The following is a 14,639-nucleotide window of genomic DNA, read 5'->3' as shown; positions in this document are numbered from 1 at the left end:
TGATGTAAACAAAGGCCTAGTGTAGGTCCATAACTCGCCAGACGGGGGCGACAAAAACAACAGAATTAACACTCGAATGATTGTTTACTAAATTACAACTGCATATCTTTTTTAAACAAGCGTATGTACATGTTTGTAAGTGTCTGTGTGTATAATTAAAGCCATAAATATGATATAAATGCCTTTTTTTTTCATTTATTCACTGTTTCACCTGCTTCTCCTTCCTTTTTATCTTATTTTTGTGCTACTTTACATAAGTGCGGAATTATTTTGTACGTTATGAGAAACCAATGTAAGCCATTTCTTACTCCCTATCCAGGGGACATATCCGTCCAGTTAGACTAGGGGACATATCCGTCCAGTTGGACTAGCCAAAAGCCAAAACCTCAAACCCGACCCCTGGATGACATAAATTTCCTATAAAGCTAGCTATCTTTTCTCAACCAACTTCAGTTTGGTGTAACATAACAAGCTAGGATGTTAACTAAATAGTTATGTTTATGGAAATCCATAAGGTTTCCCTTTGGTCTCCATTGAAAGTCTTTGGTCCTCTCCCAAAATCTTTTCCCAAAAAAGCTTTTTTTTTCCCCTCTAAAACTCCTGTTTACCTTTAAAGTTACATTTACCTTTTACTTTTACAGTTTTTACTTGTCCCTTGAAGAATTCAGCTTTTTTTTCTTAAAAACGTTTATTTTTATCTTAAAATCTGTTGTTTTTTCATTGGCATTCTGGAAGGTCAGTCTAATATGTATTAAATCTCTACTCTATAAATGGAGAAAAAACAAGAGGAAGGAAGGAAAGAAGAAAGGAAAGTAATCTAAAGGGTCTGTGTACTTTTTGAAATTTATAGTTCTTGGGCCAAAAAGAAAAGTATAAATATATAAAAGAATAAATATATACCGTATTTATAAATTAAATATACTTTAATGTATGAAGTTTTCCATCTTATACATTACTCATTTTTTAATGCAATCGAGAACTTTAAAGGGGTTCCTCAGGGTGTCCATCTGAGAACATCTTTTAAAAGTGATTAAAAAAAAGCAATACAATGTAAGAAGTGAAACAGAACACCTTCAACAAGACTTGAGCAACGATTTCCACCGCCACTAGGTGGCGACAAAGTCAACAAGAGAACATGAGCCTCAAAACAGTTTTTTACAGATCACACTTTTTTCTGTCCAGGTTTTATTTCTGTGTTGTGTTTATTAAAACTAGTTAAAATATACTTCATGATATTTATGATATAGGCCTATAAATATATATATATATACTTAGTTAGAAAGATGAAATTGTTGCAAATAATTGTCAACGCAATAAAATAACAAATTAAGCTTTTAATATATTTAAAAAGTATACACACACGAATCCTTCATGTGACAAAACTCTCTTCAGCGTTTAGGTATTTATTTCCCTGCTCAGGAACGTTTCACATTAAAGGAGACGATGATAATAAAATAATGATAAATATTCTGAAAACGCTTCTTACATAAACAAAACATGACATCACATGATCACATGCATATGTTAAACATTCTGTGAATAGTTTGTTTGTTGTTTACTCACTTTTTTTTACCCTGAGGCCACAAAGTATAAAATTAACATTTGTTTGTATAATAATTGTGTGTGTGTGTGTGTGCGTGTGTGTGTGTGTGTGTATTAGTTATACAGATGTGTTCAAAGTGCTCTTATGAATGTATACTGTATAAAATCTTCATCCAGATGTTTGTGTGTTTTATGTAAAAAAAATATATATATATATTTTATCGAACCTTCACAGTAATATGGGAAATATTTATGACGCTGTTTAAATATTTCTGGAATGTTTTGAGATTAGACGTTAGCAGAGCTCGCTAAAGCTAATCCTGTCCCTGAGTGTGAGACATACTGTCTGTGATACTGTCTGTATTTACTGTCTTCATCTTGTTGAGTGATCAGTTTGTAACACTACTGTCTCATTCTGTCTACATGTCTCTCTGTCTCTCTTTATTCATATCTCTCTAGCCCTGTCTGTCTGTCTATCTGTCTGCCACACTCTGCTGTATGTCTCTGCCTCTGTCTGTCTGTCGCTCTCTCGCTTCATGTCTCTGTCCACTTTTTTTTACTCTTTCTTTCTCTCTCTATACACATCCAGCTTCTCTTTTCATCTATCTCGGTTAGTTTGTCTCAATGTCTCTGTATGTCTGTCTCTCCCCGAGTGACTTTTTTCTCTGTCTCTCTCCTTGCCTTTTGTTTTAACTGAATTTCTGTAAATTTCCCCAAAAAACAAGTAAAGTGTTCTTCATTACTCTCATGTTTCACATTATATACAGTAAAACCTACTGCATCAGTTACTGCATTTAAAACCAAAGATCTGTCGCCCATCAGGAGGATCCTTCTGCCAGAGAGTGGTGTTCGGTTCTCCATCAGTATCCCAAGGAGATTAATGTAGAGTGTAGATTTGTGGTAGCTACTCGGCCGTGCTCTGGACCTGAAGGTTCCAGTCTTTCTCCATCCTCAGGAGCAGGTCATCGTCTTCTCTCTCCTCTGAGCCCTGCTTGACCACCACACTGGTGAGGACAGGACGGCGTAGGAGCGGCGCGGTGTCCTCCCTCGTCTGCGTCTCTGTGGTTTCCGGGGTCTCAAAGCGGAGCTTCTTGAACAGAGGGAACTCCAGCTGGAGCGTGCCAGTTTCTCTGTCCCAGTCAAAGAACGTCGTTGTTTCTCTGTTTTCTTCTTCTTCTTCTTCTTCTTCATATACATCCTGTGCTTGTTCTGTCCTTCCAGGCTGTGCCATGTACAGGCTGGGACCGATTATACAGTTTACTCCCGCTTGGGAGTTATACGGGCACCTGGCAACCTGGCTCCTGTTTTCATGAAGCACAAAACCGTAATCCTCACCCAAAGAGCTGTGATGGCTTTGTAGACCTGCTGCTGCTGGTGCTTCTTCTTCTTCTTTTTCTTCTTCTGTAGCTGCATTCTGTGCGTCCTGCGCCGCATAAGTTGCTTGTATCGGCGCCTCGCCCATGACAGCAAGCGGAGCGGGCCGTGGAATATCGACACCACCATGACTTGGGCCGGGAAAGCTGGGCTTTGACTCCCCCATGCTGATGATGACGACATTTATAGTGGGCGAACATTTCTCCGGCTGGAACATCTGGACCTCCCTGTCCACGTGCGTGTCCTGCTGAATGTCCTTCTACAGAAAAAGATGGGAGAAAAACTGATTAGTATAAATATTGACAATTATAATTCTAATACAACATCCTAATTTTAAACGTTGATGGTATGTTAAGCGTGTCGTTTTTTTCAGAGGACTAATAGGTGGACCTATCAGTGAAGGAGGGAACATTTAGATGGGGTTGTGGGTTTGATCCTGAGCTGAGAAATCATATCCTGCGATCAAGCTAGGTGAGTTAGTTAATTACAGCGAGGCGTTCTGTTTATTTTCCACGCCTGTGTGAAATCAGCCTAATTACTCTCATTACTACTAAAGAGCTGTGACGTTAGCATGACTGAATAAAACCGTAATTACTCCAGAGTTCAGGGTTAAAGGAATGAAGCCACTGTATATGTATGTCTATGTGTGTGTGTGTGTGTGTGTGTGTGTCTGATCCGAAGGCGTAGCATCAGCCCTCTACCTAGCATGCTGCCTGACTAGCCGATCGAGGAGCGTCTGAATTCCAGAGCGAGGGCTGAAGTGAAACCATGCGGCCGAGCAACATTTCGCAAAGCAAGACACTCCTTACGCCTCATCAGACAAACATTACGCCTCATCATTATTAAAAAATACTATCATTATTATCTCTGTAATCATGTGAATTTGGAATAAAACAGATACACAATGATTCCTAATTCTCTAATATGTTGAGAATGGAGAATTTTTATATAGCTATCAGTTTAGTTTCTGATGTAGTGATACAGCTTTGATGATGTTACATACTGTATCTGTATTAGTTTTTTGTTTATATATATTTTTAGGTTGTAATTCTGTAATTAAATATTTTAATCTTTCCACATTTCAAACACATTTCTGTTCATGTAAACTTGTATTAGTTACAGTAATTGTGATTTTTTAGTAAAGTCAGAATGAATACCGTAATACCTGATACATTAATACATGTTCCTCTAAGGCTGAGCGGACACTGTGCGACTGTTATCGATCGCGTGCGACATGCTTTTTCACGCTAAATATTTTTCCCGCTCGTCCTACGCAGCCTTAAGCCGCGACGTCGCTGCTCACACTCTACACTTAATCAGAAACCCTGACGTTTGTTGAATAACGATTCCAACTCGGTTTTAATTCAAACTAGATATCCAAAGTCAACGCTTCATGTCACAAGAGGAGAAAAGCAGAGTTACTTTTTACAATTTGAACCAAAAAATGAAAGAAAAACTAAATACGTGCGGGTTTGAAAATGGTTAAGAAGATGCTGGAGAACGATCTGTCTGTTTTACGAAGAGATTTGAAGTGTACGCAGACAGACTTATTCGATTGTTGGAAATCAGACTTTAAGACAACAAAAGAAAATTTCACTTTTTTTGCAATTTAATTAAATTGGAGCCAATTTCCACCTGTCATTTGGGCAGTCTGCCATCAAGGCCATAACCTCCAGCAGGGGAAGGGACACAAAACAAACTGCTTGCTCGTGCACCGTAGGGAAGGTACAGCAAAGAGACAACGCAGAGATCGTAGGTGAGCTCACAGACAACCCTGATCGGCTAGCATCACCATGATTGATACGAGAGTGCTAGAATGCCACCCGTCCCTCCCCCTGAGACAGCTTGTCCAGTCAGCTCTCTCTGAGGGTACAACATCATTTGGGATTCAAGATTGCGATCTACAGATGACTCAGGGGTCCGGGCCAAAATATCTGTCACACCAGAAAGCCATCAGATGGTCCAGGAGTCAGATCACTGGTAGTTCAGGTGATTAATCAGCGCCCGGGATAACTACAACTTCGGGCCGGTTACAAAATACAATAAGTCGGATTCAGGACTAAAATCAGGCCAAATGTGTGCGGTCTCTGCTCAGACTAATAGCTCCTGCTATACCTTTACCTGCTTAAAAATGCCCCAAATATGATTCTGTACCAGTGTGTGAGGTGTGTGTTTTACGTTAAATGTGACTCACCATGGTTTTGGGCAGCCGCTGTTTGTGACCGCAGATGTAATAATAAGCTAAACCTCCAACTACGGCTAAAACAAACAGACAAATAGCGGTGGGGACGACGCCTCCTAACATCAGCAGCAGCATCTGAGCTTTAAACGGGTCTGGAGAAAAAGAAAGACAAAAACAAAAGGGTCATTAGGGGGCGAGGCGTGTTATTGCAGTATCACTTGTTTTCCAATTTCTACTCATAACCAGCGTATACATAACTGTATAGGTTTTTTGTCTTTCTTACACTACCAGTCAAAGGTTTGTACAACTCTTCTAACTCCATGGTCGTTCCTTATGTTTATTTCTTTCCACACTGTAAAACAAAACTGAAGGCGTTTATCCAACCAGAAAATACTGTAATCTCCTCTGAACAGTTGATATTGAGATGTATATCTGCTACGTTTGCTATTTAAAGCTTCATAACGCCTTTAGTTTGAGGTCTTGTTTGAGGTTAATTGGTGATTTCTGAGGCTGGTGACTCTAAATGAACGTCTCCTCTGCAGCAGAGCTCAGGTTTGGTCTTGCTTTCCTGGGAAGGTCTTCGTGAGAAACAGTTTCATCATCATGGAGCTTGATGGGTTTTACAAACGCAATCGACACAATACCGTTCTTGCAAGAAAATAAATCCGAACTTGGGTCTAAACACGTTCGCTACTGCACCTCCACTGGTATTATGTATGTGTGAGACAACTTTGCACATGATATGATCTTTATTATTGAAAAAAAATGTATCATGTGCAAGTGACAATACAGACAAATCAGAAATTCTGAAATCTACCTCGTCTACATTCTGTACTCAGTGAACAACCGGCCCGGCTGCATGAGGAAGTGCATTTTATGACATAATTACTCCCACCATGATGAGGTGAGGTTCTCAAGGAATGTTTGCTCTGTCTCTCCTAAACCTGTTCTGACACATTGTGATCACACAATGATGTAGAGATGTACTGTAATACCCCGGGGTAATATACAGTAGTCTTGCTTATCCTCTGATTTCTGAGCTTCTCTCTGGAGCATGAGAACCAGGGTACAGGTGACCATTTTTACAGTCATTGTAAAAGATTAGCTCAAATGATTCTTCTGCACGATCGTATCCAGCGTACCGTGAGATGTTTCTCCAGTTCAGCACTTCAGCTCCTACCTAGGATTAAATCTGGAGGAAAAGCTCAGGGCTGTGGTTTATTTTATCCTGTCGAAATCATATTAAATGTCTGTAGAGACACTCCGAAGGAACATAAGTCTTGGAGTTTAAACTGGGTGAGCGTTGGTATTTAGTATAATTAGCATGCGATAAAGCTGATCCATTTGTTGTTACAAGAGACACTGAACACAGAATTAAAACTCAAGGCCGCACCCGCAATAAACAACATTAGCGGTCGCTACGCACGCCAGCGAAGACAAACAAAGATTCACACTTATCGTGTGCTAATGTAAACGTAGGATAATTGGTTGGTAGCTGTGACAGCTGAATATTAAGTGGAGGGCGTTACCGTCAGGGGTGGAGACGCAGATCCAGTCCGAAGGAGTGCTGGTTAGGGGAAGAGTGAGCGAGAACACCTCTGCTCTCACGCAGTACTCGGTGTTGTACTCCAGCGGGCCGTGCTTCAGGAGCCCTTTCCTCTGTTGGATGGATTCCTGATGAACAAATGAGAAAGGAAAAGTAAATGATGTGTTTCGTTTTTCAAACCCAGGTGCAATTATAGGAAATGTTACAGGTTATAGGAAACTAAGTGCAGTTACCGTTACCGCCTTGATGCGGCGCTTCATGGGTGTTTTCTTCTTAAACATATTTACATACTGTACATGTTTATTCATGTAACTATGGAAACGATAACGATAACGAATTAGAGCGAGCAGGTTTATATACGTGGAGAGAGCTGATCAAACTAATCAACACCTTCTGACCAATTAGGACTCTGTCAGCACTGTGGCGTGATTGGATTTAGTCATCGCTAGTAATCCTACTGCGCATTTAGCTACACACATACACACTGCTCAGGTGTCGATCTTCACCCGGGAGCTCCACAGTCTAGATTTCTCAGCAGGATTCTGTTGCACGCCATTGTTGTTGTCTTCGACACTGTGTCCCGGATCAGCTGAACGCCCCAGTGAGATCCGACACCGCTCTTATTGTCCATGAACCCAGGCTGATCTTCACACGACCTCGAGGGTGGGAGAGCCAATCCGCAGTCCTGAAGTTTCTGGAGTGTTTTTTTCCTTCATAAACCCAAACTTCCGTAACCAGATCCTCTTTGTGTCGGGAGTGATAACGAGGACGCTGTAAACCTCCTTGCTGTAAACAGCTCCCACATGGAGATGCCTGTTTTTTCCCTACTTTTCATAACTCGATTTAACATTCAATAAAAGACTTACATTTTCGATATACTGTATATGGTGTTTAATATCCCTGGTGTTTCCACACTTCTCATTGGAGTAAGAGCCGATTAAGAAAACATCTGATTTGGTCAAATGTTCTTCTGGAAAATCAAAAGGGCTTTGCTGTTTATGAAACAGTTTGCACAGTTTGACAGCAAAATGAGATAAATACCATTTTCTGACTTTTGCTGTTCAGTCTGGCAAATAATTATTCTCAGACACGCAATGTTTTCTATAACAAAACGTTTCGTATATGCACCTCCGTAAAACCTTATTACACAAACTTCAAACTTTAGACACGACGTCGAGCCGCCTGATTTTCAACCAGAAGTTAACATCGAAATCGAAATATCGAAATACTTCTTTCTGTCACGGGATCAGTGAAGTGAAGATACTTCCTGTGCGTCTGCCGCCAGTGAATTAAATGTGTTTAAAGGGTTTTTGGAGAATGTTGACGCCAAGACAAACAATGTTTCAGCTAACAAATAAATAAATAAAATATTATAATATATAAATATAGAGATATATATAATCTTATTATCTCTCTGATGAATAATCCCGAGTGTTTGTAGCTCAGAGCCCTACCGTGCGTTTGCTCCTGTTGTTGTAGACGGTGATGTTGTACATCATGTAAGGGAGGATTTTGAACATCAACTGCCGCTTCTTTCCGCGAGTCCTCCATCGGAACGGGCCGCTCAGCCTGACGTGCAGCTTGAGTTCCACCACGCTAACGTTCACCTGCGGAGCGCCTAAAATGGCTAACGGAAAAAGAAATACATTTTCTTTTTTTAAAAACATTAATAAATATAAAAGTGAAAATATCTTGATTCTTGTCAAAATTTTTAATTAATTCTTATTATGGGGTAACAATCAACCAAATCTAAGACTATTAATCAGAATTCTAGACAGTTTAATTTTCTAAGTATAAATTGCTTGTTAATGTTTATTAACAAAATTTAAATTTATTTTATTTTTAGAAAAAAGATTTAAAGCTATCTAAATTATAAAAAGTTCATAACGATAACCCTGTAAACACTGTAAGTTTTAAAATGCAGGTAATTTTTAATAAAACATTTTTTAAAAATTAATTTAGATTTAATCATAAATTTCGAAAATGTAGATATAATTGACTAGATTAAAGATTTGACAGAATTGTTGGATCAGATTAGTTTTTATTTTGTGAAAGGGCTCTGACAGGTTTATATTAATACATTCTCGTTTCCATGGCAACACCTCGTCCACTTTATGGTAAAACTATCAAAATATTAACACAATTTTTTTTTTGTTGTTAACGTGGGCGTGCAACAGTACAAATGGCATAAGATGGACTTTATTTCTGGCGGTATGGCACCGAACATTTCAAGTCTTATTATTTAGCGACTGTAGTATATTCTTTTTAAACCGATTGGTAGAGATGACTCAATCGAGTTAATCTAAACATATTGTGAAACTAAATCCTGTGGCATGAATTTTTCTTCCTCAAATCTGTACTTGACTGATTTTTTCTGTATCGAGACGCTGAGGGTTTATTGAGGGTCAAAGTGCAGCGACGTGGCCGAGTGATCTACTGTATCTGTGTAAAGAATAAATCAGTGACAAGGAAGCAGGATTTAAGACATGATAAGCGGCGCATAATTACTGCAATCAGTGCGGCGGGATTTGCATTGGAGTTCTTTTTAGGTTAAAGAGCTTCCTGGAAATGATCAAATAGATTCTAGGAAATAGAAAGCAATAATCCAAACATTATCTTCTTCTTCTTCTACTACTACCGCTGTTAGTACTTCAGCATGTAGCTATCTCATAAGTTCCTGCTGAACTCACTGTCGCTGAGACCCAGCCTGCTGTCGGTCTCGGTCCACTCCGAGCGCCCGTTCGGCCCGTTGGCTCTCACTCTGGCGTAATATTTCTCCTCCGTGTCGCTGGTCTGATCCGTCACGTCGCACTCCGTCTGTGTGACATCAGCACACTGCTCCACCGTCCTCCACTTCACCTGCTCGGTCCCTCCCACATCCACAGCATCGCCGTATCTATACAAACAGGACGGAGTAAATGAACACACACGCTATAGAGTAGTCTCACAAGTTCCCGGGAAAATGTTTGATACAATATGTTTTCCATTTTAACGATTCATTTATAGAGACGTGTGCGAGATTTTAAAAAATAATGAGATTTATGTAAGTTAAACAAAAACAATTAATTGAGATTATTGTAAGGAGGCGTTGTTGTAGTAGTGTTTAGACTTCCTGTTGCCTCACACCTCCAGGTTCTGGGTTCGATTCCCGCCTCATATCCTGGGATAAGCTCCAGGGCCCCCACCCCCCACCCCGCGCAACTCAGAATACAGGATAAAGCGGTGAGTGAGTGAGTGATATTTTTGTAAGGAGTCTCCAGTGTCAAGTTTTTTTTAATCCTCAGGTTTGCAATTTTTGCGTTGTCTTAATAACGTAACAATCTGAGACTGATTCTGTTAATATGAAGTAACAGTGTGTGTGTGTGTCTGTGAGCTACACAAGGAGTGTGTAGCATGAGATGTAAATAGAGGAGTGTGTGTGTGTGTGAATGTGATGTAAAAGGAGTAGTGAGAGTGGCGTAAGCCCTGTTGTCTCGGGGTTGACTCACATGGCGTACTCCACCGTGTAGGTTGTGCCTGGGCCGTCGCCGCGTGTTCCTGAGCTCCAGCGCACCGTGTTCCTCAGGTTCACCGAGTGGAAATGAACGTCCCGTGGTGCAGCAGGTCCAGGCTCTTCAGCTACTGCCCATACACCAGACACTAACAGAGATAAATTAAGAAATGCACCTTTACTATTTTAACTGAATAGAGAATTAAAGTAATAAAAATAATAACAATAATAATAATAAATCTGAGAAGACAAGGTACAAAGCCCTATTTTATCAGCTTGAACAGAAATATAAAGATTAAGACATTAAAACATAGTGTAGAATTTATTTTAATTAACTTTAAGATACATGTCGACAGTGTGGGCAGAAGTGGCACCAGGTACTGTACACCTTCAGACCACAAAAAAAAAAAAAAACTAAAGTGCTGGACGCTGCTCTTGTTTCATACAAATCACAAACGGGGTGACCAGTTTTACTCGCACCACAGCTACAAATGAACTGATGTAACACGTTCACACACACACACACACACACACACACACACCTGCACAACAGTGACTGGGTGGATGGATGGATGGTGGATGGGTGGATGGTGGATGGGTGGATAGTGGATGGGTGGATAGTGGATGGATGGATGGTGGATGGTAGATGGATGGATGGTGGATGGATTGATGGATGGATGGTGGATGGATGGGTGGATGGGTGGATGAATAGATGGATGGATGGTGGATGAATGGATGGATGGATGGATGGATGGATGGATGGATGGATGGATGGATGGTGGATGGATGAATGGTGAATGGATGGTGGATGGATGGATGGATGGATGGATGGATTGATGGATGGATGGATGGATGGATGGCGGATGGATGAATGGTGAATGGATGGTGGATGGATGGATGGATGGATGGATGGATTGATGGATGGATGGATGGATGGATTGATGGATGGATGGATGGATGGATTGATGGATGGATGGATGGATGGATTGATGGATGGATGGATGGATGGCGGATGGATGAATGGTGAATGGATGGATGGATGAGTGGATGGATAGACCGATAGTCAGTCAGTCTAACTCTAAGCCATAATGTTTGCAGTGTATTTCAGTCAGAGCTTCAGAAACAACATCTACACATCAACATTCAGAGATTTCAGCAAACCACAAGAAAAACCCCGTCTGTCTCCCTGATCTGATCTCACCTCGGCTTCCTGTGTAAGCGTGTGTGCGTGTGTGTGTGTGTTTTTTTTTATTTTTTCTTTAAAGAGAAAAATACACTAGAGCACAACTCACATACTGAGTGAGAAAAATAAAAACACCACAGTGAAGTTGTGTGTGTGTGTGTGTGTGTGTGTGTGTGTTCAGGTGCACAAACTGAGATGAAAGAGCATGTTGAACCTACAGTGGAAAAAACACAACTCTAGCCGTTTGAGGACAAAAACTAAATGTCACGGGTTCAGTGTGATACAGACAGGACGACTGGACCGCCGCTAAAGAAACTCAAATCATCAATGAGACATAAAACTTCTGATTTTCTGCAAACAATTAAACAATTAATGCTTTCTTTTTTTATTTAAAAAAAGGATTTGTCATTAAATTATTAACTTTAAGTATAATGAACAGATTTACACTCACCCAAAGGATTATTAGGAACATCTGTTCAATTTCTCATTAATGCAATTATCTAATCAACCAATCCCATGCCAGTTGCTTTAATGCATTTAGGGGTGTGGTCCTGGTCAAGACAATCTCCTGAACTCCAAACTGAATGTCAGATGGGAAAGAAAGGTGATTTAAGCAATGTTGAGCGTGGCATGGTTGTTGGTGCCAGACTGGCCGGTCTGAGTATTTCACAATCTGCTCAGTTACTGGGATTTTCACACACAACCATTTCTAGGGTTTATAAAGAATGGTGTGAAAAGGGAAAAACATCCAGTATGCGTCAGTCCTGTGGGCGAAAATGCCTTGTTGATGCTAGAGGTCAGAGGAGAATGGGCCGACTGATTCAAGCTGATAGAAGAGCAACTTTGACTAAAATAACCACTCGTTACAACCGAGGTATGAAGCAAAGCATATGAAGTGAAGCCTCAACACGCACAACCTTGAGGCGGATGGGCTACAACAGCAGAAGACCCCACCGGGTACCACTCATCTCCACTACAAATAGGAAAAAGAGGCTACAAGTTGCACGAGCTCACCAAAGTTGGACAATTGAAGACTGAAAAATGTTGCCTGGTCTGATGAGTCTCGATTTCTGTTGAGACATTCAAATGGTAAAGTCAGAATTTGGTGTAAACAGAATGAGAACATGGATCCATCATGCCTTGTTACCACTGTGCAGGCTGGTGGTGGTGGTGTAATGGTGTGGGGGATGTTTTCTTGGCACACTTTAGGCCCCTTAGTGCCAATTGGGCATCGTTTAAATGCCACAGCCTACCTGAGCATTGTTTCTGACCATGTCCATCCCTTTATGACCACCATGTACCCATCCTCTGATGGCTACTTCCAGCAGGATAATGCACCATGTCACAAAGCTCGAATCATTTCAAATTGGTTTCTTGAACATGACAATGAGGTCACTGTACTAAAATGGCCCCCACAGTCACCAGATCTCAACCCAATAGAGCATCTTTGGGATGTGGTGGAACGCTTCATGCCCTGGATGTGCATCCCACAAATCTCCATCAACTGCAAGATGCTATCCTATCAATATGGGCCAACATTTCTAAAGAATGCTTTCAGCACCTTGTTGAATCAATGCCATGTAGAATTAAGGCAGTTCTGAGGGTAAAGGGGGTCAAACACCGTATTAGTGTGGTGTTCCTAATAATCCTTTAGGTGAGTGTATACACCAAGGAAAGCAGCTTCGATCAAAGTGTCCAGTATTATCATGTAAAAAACAAACACATTCAAATGAATTTATTATATAAATACAGTATATATATATATATATATATTGGGGGTTAAGGAAAAAAAATCCCTGCGACACGTTGAGACAGATTTATTTTAGTTTGATCCCAGATTAAAATTTTTGTTTGTTTGTTTGTTTGCTTTTACTGTAAAAACAAAAACCGGTACTCTGCTTATGTTCTGTCACCTCATCGCTTTCACTTACGGTTTGTTCACAAATTGAAACACTGTATCATATTATGTATCGTGTATTAGTCTTTGAGTATCATGATGTAATGTTTCTGGCTTGTCACTTACTTCTAGGTGGCGTTATCATAGCGAAAGAAGAAGAAGAAGAAGAAATGTGATTTAGAGAGGAACACAATCTTAAAGTACCTATATTATTAAAGATAAATATAAACAAATAATTAAAGATAAAAAGTTTAAAAAGATAAGAAAAAGTACTTATGTAAAAGATAAATAAAAAAAATATTATAATAAATAAAAAAGATACAAAATAAAAGTTATTTAGAAGTAGTACTAAAAGAGGAAAAAGTTGAAAACTTCAACTAAAACTGAGAAAACAGTGTGAAAGCTTCATTTCACCCATAAATAAATAAAAAAACAATAAGTAATAAGATTTTTTTTAATCAAAACTGAGTGGAAAAACATATTCTTTGGCTTTAATGATGATTTCCGTCATTTTCACAACCTCAAGGCAGTCATTGTTCTTAAAACATCCCATCTTTTTATTTTTTTTTAGCGTATTACTAGAATAAAGATAAGCTGCATGGTGTTTGCATGTTCTCCCTGTGTTTGGTGGGTTTCCTCCGGTTCTTCCTCCAATAGTCCAAAGACATGCAGATGAACTGCCTGCAGTGTGTGTATGAGTGTGTGTGAATGAGTGCTGACTAGAGGTGAATAAATACCTATGGTCATAACCACCATTAGACAACCATCGGAAATTAGTTACACAAAAAATACTTAAACTGCTTATAGAAAAAAGATCATGTATGTATGTGTCTATATACTATATATACTTTTTGTTCTTACCTGGGGACAGGAGCAGCAGGAGAGCAGCTGTTAGAAGGTTAGACATGTCTGCAGAAGGAAACACATCTGTACACCGCCATGCCCCTGCAGCTGGAGTCCTCTCCTACTTCCCTCTGTTGTTGTTTTTCTTTTAAATTATAACAATAAATAAATAAATAAAAGAGACATAAAAAGAGTGTTGAACTACTCCATGTTTCTTCCTCTCTCTCTCTCTCTCTTTCTCTCTCTCTCCCTCTCGGTCACAGTGTGCTCTCACTCACCACCCAAATGGGCGGAGCTACAGGTTGCTATAGTAACACTCGCACGCGTCAAAGGTTGCCCTTGATGTTTAAAGATTGAAGGCGCACTGGGCTTATTCTCATTATGTATCGTTTTACATCAAAGCATAACATAATAAATGTATCAAATCATTACACAGATGTTAAATGTTCAATTAAATATGATGCTCATTATTATTATTATTATTATTGCATTTGAGTTAGAAACACGAATATCTGAGACAGAACTGAAATAAACAGAGACAGATTCTGTAAAAAGGAGACATTAAAGTTTTAATCGAAGCAA

At 39.8% G+C, this 14,639-nt stretch overlaps 1 protein-coding gene across 1 annotated transcript; it reads right to left on the bottom strand.

The window, feature by feature from the left end:
- Nucleotides 1–1,314: 1,314 nt before the first annotated feature.
- On the bottom strand, nt 1,315–14,121 carry il20ra (interleukin 20 receptor, alpha). Its single transcript, XM_053511519.1, has 7 exons — nt 14,076–14,121; nt 10,133–10,283; nt 9,335–9,540; nt 8,099–8,271; nt 6,628–6,772; nt 5,111–5,250; nt 1,315–3,175 (listed from the first exon to the last, which is right to left on the bottom strand). The coding sequence occupies exons 1-7, from the start codon at nt 14,119–14,121 to the stop codon at nt 2,447–2,449; spliced, it is 1,590 nt and encodes a 529-aa protein (XP_053367494.1). The 3' UTR covers nt 1,315–2,446.
- Nucleotides 14,122–14,639: the final 518 nt, after the last annotated feature.

This window comes from Clarias gariepinus, chromosome 2 (assembly GCF_024256425.1).
Source record: "Clarias gariepinus isolate MV-2021 ecotype Netherlands chromosome 2, CGAR_prim_01v2, whole genome shotgun sequence".
In the NCBI taxonomy this organism is placed as follows: domain Eukaryota; kingdom Metazoa; phylum Chordata; class Actinopteri; order Siluriformes; family Clariidae; genus Clarias; species Clarias gariepinus.
The sequence above is the reverse complement of the archived record's forward strand: the minus strand, read 5'-3'. Positions and strand labels throughout refer to the sequence as shown.

What these genes read in the sequence shown, in the direction of transcription:
- il20ra (XM_053511519.1), bottom strand. Translation starts at nt 14,121, where the DNA reads ATGTCTAACCTTCTAACAGCTGCTCTCCTGCTGCTCCTGTCCCCAG. An exon ending in CAGGCTGGGTCTCAGCGACA is followed by an intron (nt 8,272 to 9,334) that starts GTGAGTTCAGCA and finishes TTTTTCCGTTAG; the next exon opens with CCATTTTAGGCGCTCCGCAG. An exon ending in CTGCGTCTCCACCCCTGACG is followed by an intron (nt 5,251 to 6,627) that starts GTAACGCCCTCC and finishes CTTTTTCTCCAG; the next exon opens with ACCCGTTTAAAGCTCAGATG.